The following is a 3,884-nucleotide window of genomic DNA, read 5'->3' as shown; positions in this document are numbered from 1 at the left end:
TAATTGTAACTTTGTAATGGTGAGAAGTAGAAGAATTCGGAAGCTATGGTTCGATTCAGTGTCTTGTGCTCGTGCTCCTGGATATGAAGTGTGTGTGAGAAAGTCCCGTAGATCGCGGCTGGGATCGATAACGGTGAACATTGCTCGCCTTCTCCTGGCGAAAAATAGGTGAAATTGTGGTAGTACTTGTAGTATCTTGAAGTACTTTGTCTATATATATGTTTTTGAGTGATTTAAAATAGGTTACATGGTCCATTTTATCAGACTCTCTTCGTCATGTAGGTTTTTTAAATATTTTAAAATATCATTTCATTCGTTCTCAGAAGTGATTTGTACTTCATGTGTGTACTCTGTCGCCTCCTGGTGGCTCTCATAGGTAGGAGGTTAAAGAAGAGAAAGAAGCAGCATGACTCACCTGAACGTCTTCATGACGAGAATCTTGATGAACACCAGAAGCTCAAACTGACTGATTTAATAAAACAGTCGGCTCCTGGACTGAGACTCTATTGGGAGTTATCTCTGATCGTCATGGTAACAGTAGATCTTCTAACGTAGAGATCTTCCTCAACATGTCGGAGGTGCTGATAAAATAAACATTAGTCATAGAACGTTGTAAATATCTGATGAAAAGAAGTTCTGTTGCTGTCTGATTTCACAGTTTATTAGTAATAAATTCTAAACACAAACATCAGCTGTTAGCTGTTAATATATTGTCAGAGAATGTCTGTCACTTTGGTTGGTTGGATGGTGATGAAACAGGCTTCATCATTCAGGATGAACTACAATGACTTTATTGATCCTCTGACTTTTCATCATCAAGTCAACATGTTAATGTGTCCAATACCAATATCAGCTGTACTCTTTGTTCACTACTAATTAGCTAATGCTAACATGCTAATGTCAGATGGTGTACATGGTAAAATCATACCTGCTAAACATCAACATGTCAGCTTTGAGTGCATGTTGGCATGCTTGTTAGCATGCTTATGTTAGCATGTCTTAGCATGTAGTACAGGCTCATAGAGCTGTAGACGTCTAGACTGGTTTCCTACAAAGAGTTGGCTTTAAGTTTTATATAACAAAATAAACAATATGAAGGTTTATCTTCATCTCTACAAGCTTTCTTGTTACTCGTGTAAATCACATCTGTTTACATCAGAGGTGGCACAGTGCCTTCGATACCTCTGTTAACTTTGTAAACACAATGAACTGAACTCCAGCCTGTTTGATAGAAACACCACATGTTACTGAGGCAGAACAAGTCACATCTGTATGGAAGCATATCAGCGCAATTATGAGTAAGTCACAATTATGACAAACGGTCTCCATTCTTTTCTCCATCTGGCACTGCAGGGTTGAAGGAGCTCCTTTTGAAGTGGGTTTCTTTCTCCGAGGTCCCTGGTAGGGACGTTGTTTAATTACTGTCTTCTTCTTCTCTGTCAGACTCTTCAGATGGGGATCAGTCACTTTTTGGGACTCTTCGTGTTGTTGTGCGTTGGAGTGGGCGGAGCGTTGCTGACTCTGGCATGTGAACACGGTTTCTACCAACTCGTCCTGCCTCACATCCGTCGCCGACAGAACCTCAAATACTGGCTGCATACATCACAGGTTAGACTCAGAAGGTGTTTGTGTGTGTTCACTATACATTCATGTTTTTGTTTTACTGTAAAAGACAAAAACATAATTCCTGCTGCAAAACTGTTTACAACAAAACCATCAACTGCCATTTAGGCAGTGACAGGTTTGGGTAGGATGATAAGGAGGTGCAGAGAAATGTTGAGGTGATTGAAGAGGTTCTAATGAGCGTTAAGGAGGTGCAGAGGACGTTTGAGGGGATTGAAGATGATCTAAAGAGTGTTAAGGAGGTGCAGAGGAAGTGTTGAGGTGATAGAAGAGGTTCTAAAGAGTGTTAAGGAGGTGCAGAGGAAGTGTTGAGGTGATAGAAGAGGTTCTAAAGAGTGTTAAGGAGGTGCAGAGGAAGTGTTGAGGTGATAGAAGAGGTTCTAAAGAGTGTTAAGGAGGTGCAGAGGAAGTGTTGAGGTGATAGAAGAGGTTCTAAAGAGTGTTAAGGAGGTGCAGAGGAAGTGTTGAGGTGATAGAAGAGGTTCTAAAGAGTGTTAAGGAGGTGCAGAGGACGTTTGAGGGGATTGAAGATGATCTAAAGAGTGTTAAGGAGGTGCAGAGGAAGTGTTGAGGTGATAGAAGAGGTTCTAAAGAGTGTTAAGGAGGTGCAGAGGAAGTGTTGAGGTGATAGAAGAGGTTCTAAAGAGTGTTAAGGAGGTGCAGAGGAAGTGTTGAGGTGATAGAAGAGGTTCTAAAGAGTGTTAAGGAGGTGCAGAGGAAGTGTTGAGGTGATAGAAGAGGTTCTAAAGTGTTGAGGAGGTGCAGAGGAAGTGTTGAGGTGATAGAAGAGGTTCTAAAGTGTTGAGGAGGTGCAGAGGATCATTAATCTCTTGAAACATGTCGGAGCTTACAGCTGTCATCTTACTGTCTAACCCTTACAGCTCATTGATGATTCTGATGTTGTTCCTGTTCAGAGGAAAATGTTTCTGTTTGGCAGAAAATCCATCGAGCTCTGAACATGACGTATGAAGACGTAAAGAGGCAGCGAGCTGAGAAAGAGAAAAGGTTGGTCTTGTGTCTGTCATCAACATGTTTATTAAAAATGTCTTTATTTAGTTTATTGCAGTTTAGATATCTGCTAGGAAACTCACCGTGATGAATCTAAATGACTTCAAATGTAGCAAAGGTGATGAGGTCAACATTCAAAGTGAAGCTGCTATAAAATAATCTCAACTCAAGGTCCACTCTGGAGCTCTTGACCATATCACAAGCTTCTTCTTAAAACAGACTATTTTATAAACTGCTGTTTCCAATGTAAAGAATGAACTGTGACTCTGTTTCTGTTAAGCTGTAACCTCGAGAAGCCTCAGCCCTCCTCCGGCCCCCCTGCTCCGCCGGCCCCCGGAGCCTCGGCCAAGTGGAACAATGAGGCCAGTAAGGCCGCCGCTAAGGACGCCCGAGACTTCAAACAAGTCCACTTTAACCTGGAGACCCTGAACACTCGCCGCCTGCTCGCTCGCATCGCCACGTCTGACGCCAAGGGAGGCGGGGCCAAACCTGAAGGGCAGTTACCAGCCAAGCCAAAGGAGGGGCCAAACAGCAGACCGTGTGAGAACGGAGGGCCAGCGGCTTCACTTGCCAGCCTGCTCCTTTCCCGACCCTCCTCTTCTGCTTTCTCCTCTGCCCAACCCGATACCTCTGCGCCTCCTTCTGTTGCCGTAGCACCCCCTCCCCCCCGGCCCGGTGAGCTGCAGGAGCTGCAGGAACAGATCGACCAGATGAGGGAGAAGCTGAGGACGGCTCTAGCCAGGAGGGCTGAGATCCAGACCACTCTGGCCAAACCTGTCGCCACAGTAACCGACAACCCGTCTGCAGTTACCACGACAACAACAGCAATCGCACCGCCCATCATCGCCCCGCCCAGTATCACCCCGCCCATCATCGCCCCAGTAACGCCCTTCCCTGCCAACACAAAGTGCGTGACGACCATGACGGACCCACCTCACAAAGTCCTGTCCAAAGTCCGGCCCCTCCACAGCAGACTGACCAATCAGAGGTGATGCTGTCTGTGCTGGTCATATGACTCACACAGCAGCCATTTTAAACTGCTGAAAGGGTTTTATTTTGAAATGCCAAAGTTAAATACAAATTCTCTCGTATATGACAATAAAGCCACAGAGATCATTAATTCAGCTGTAAAATAAGTATATTAATACTAATGTATTTGTACATTACAGAGACTCAGTGAGTCAATGAAGGGAGACTTTTAATACAACGAGACCTTTAGCTTTTTGTTTGACTGATAATATTCTGCCAACATC

General features: G+C 44.2%; 1 protein-coding gene across 1 annotated transcript in view; it reads left to right on the top strand.

The window, feature by feature from the left end:
• grin3bb (glutamate receptor, ionotropic, N-methyl-D-aspartate 3Bb) overlaps positions 1 to 3,623 on the top strand; it is a gene marked incomplete at both ends in the record, with an annotated part of 32,325 nt that extends 28,702 nt beyond the window's left edge. Inside the window, 3 exons of the mRNA XM_079158233.1 lie at positions 1,444 to 1,608; positions 2,561 to 2,628; positions 2,912 to 3,623. Of these exons, the coding sequence (XP_079014359.1) occupies positions 1,444 to 1,608; positions 2,561 to 2,628; positions 2,912 to 3,623 (945 nt within the window). The remainder of the gene's footprint in view (positions 1 to 1,443; positions 1,609 to 2,560; positions 2,629 to 2,911) is intronic.
• Between the last annotated feature and the right edge of the window lie 261 nt (positions 3,624 to 3,884).

The sequence above is a fragment of the Pholis gunnellus genome (assembly GCF_910591455.1).
Source record: "Pholis gunnellus genome assembly, chromosome: 4".
NCBI classification, from domain to species: Eukaryota; Metazoa; Chordata; class Actinopteri; order Perciformes; family Pholidae; genus Pholis; species Pholis gunnellus.
Note: the sequence above shows the minus strand (reverse complement) of the source record. Positions and strands in the feature narration are given on the sequence as shown.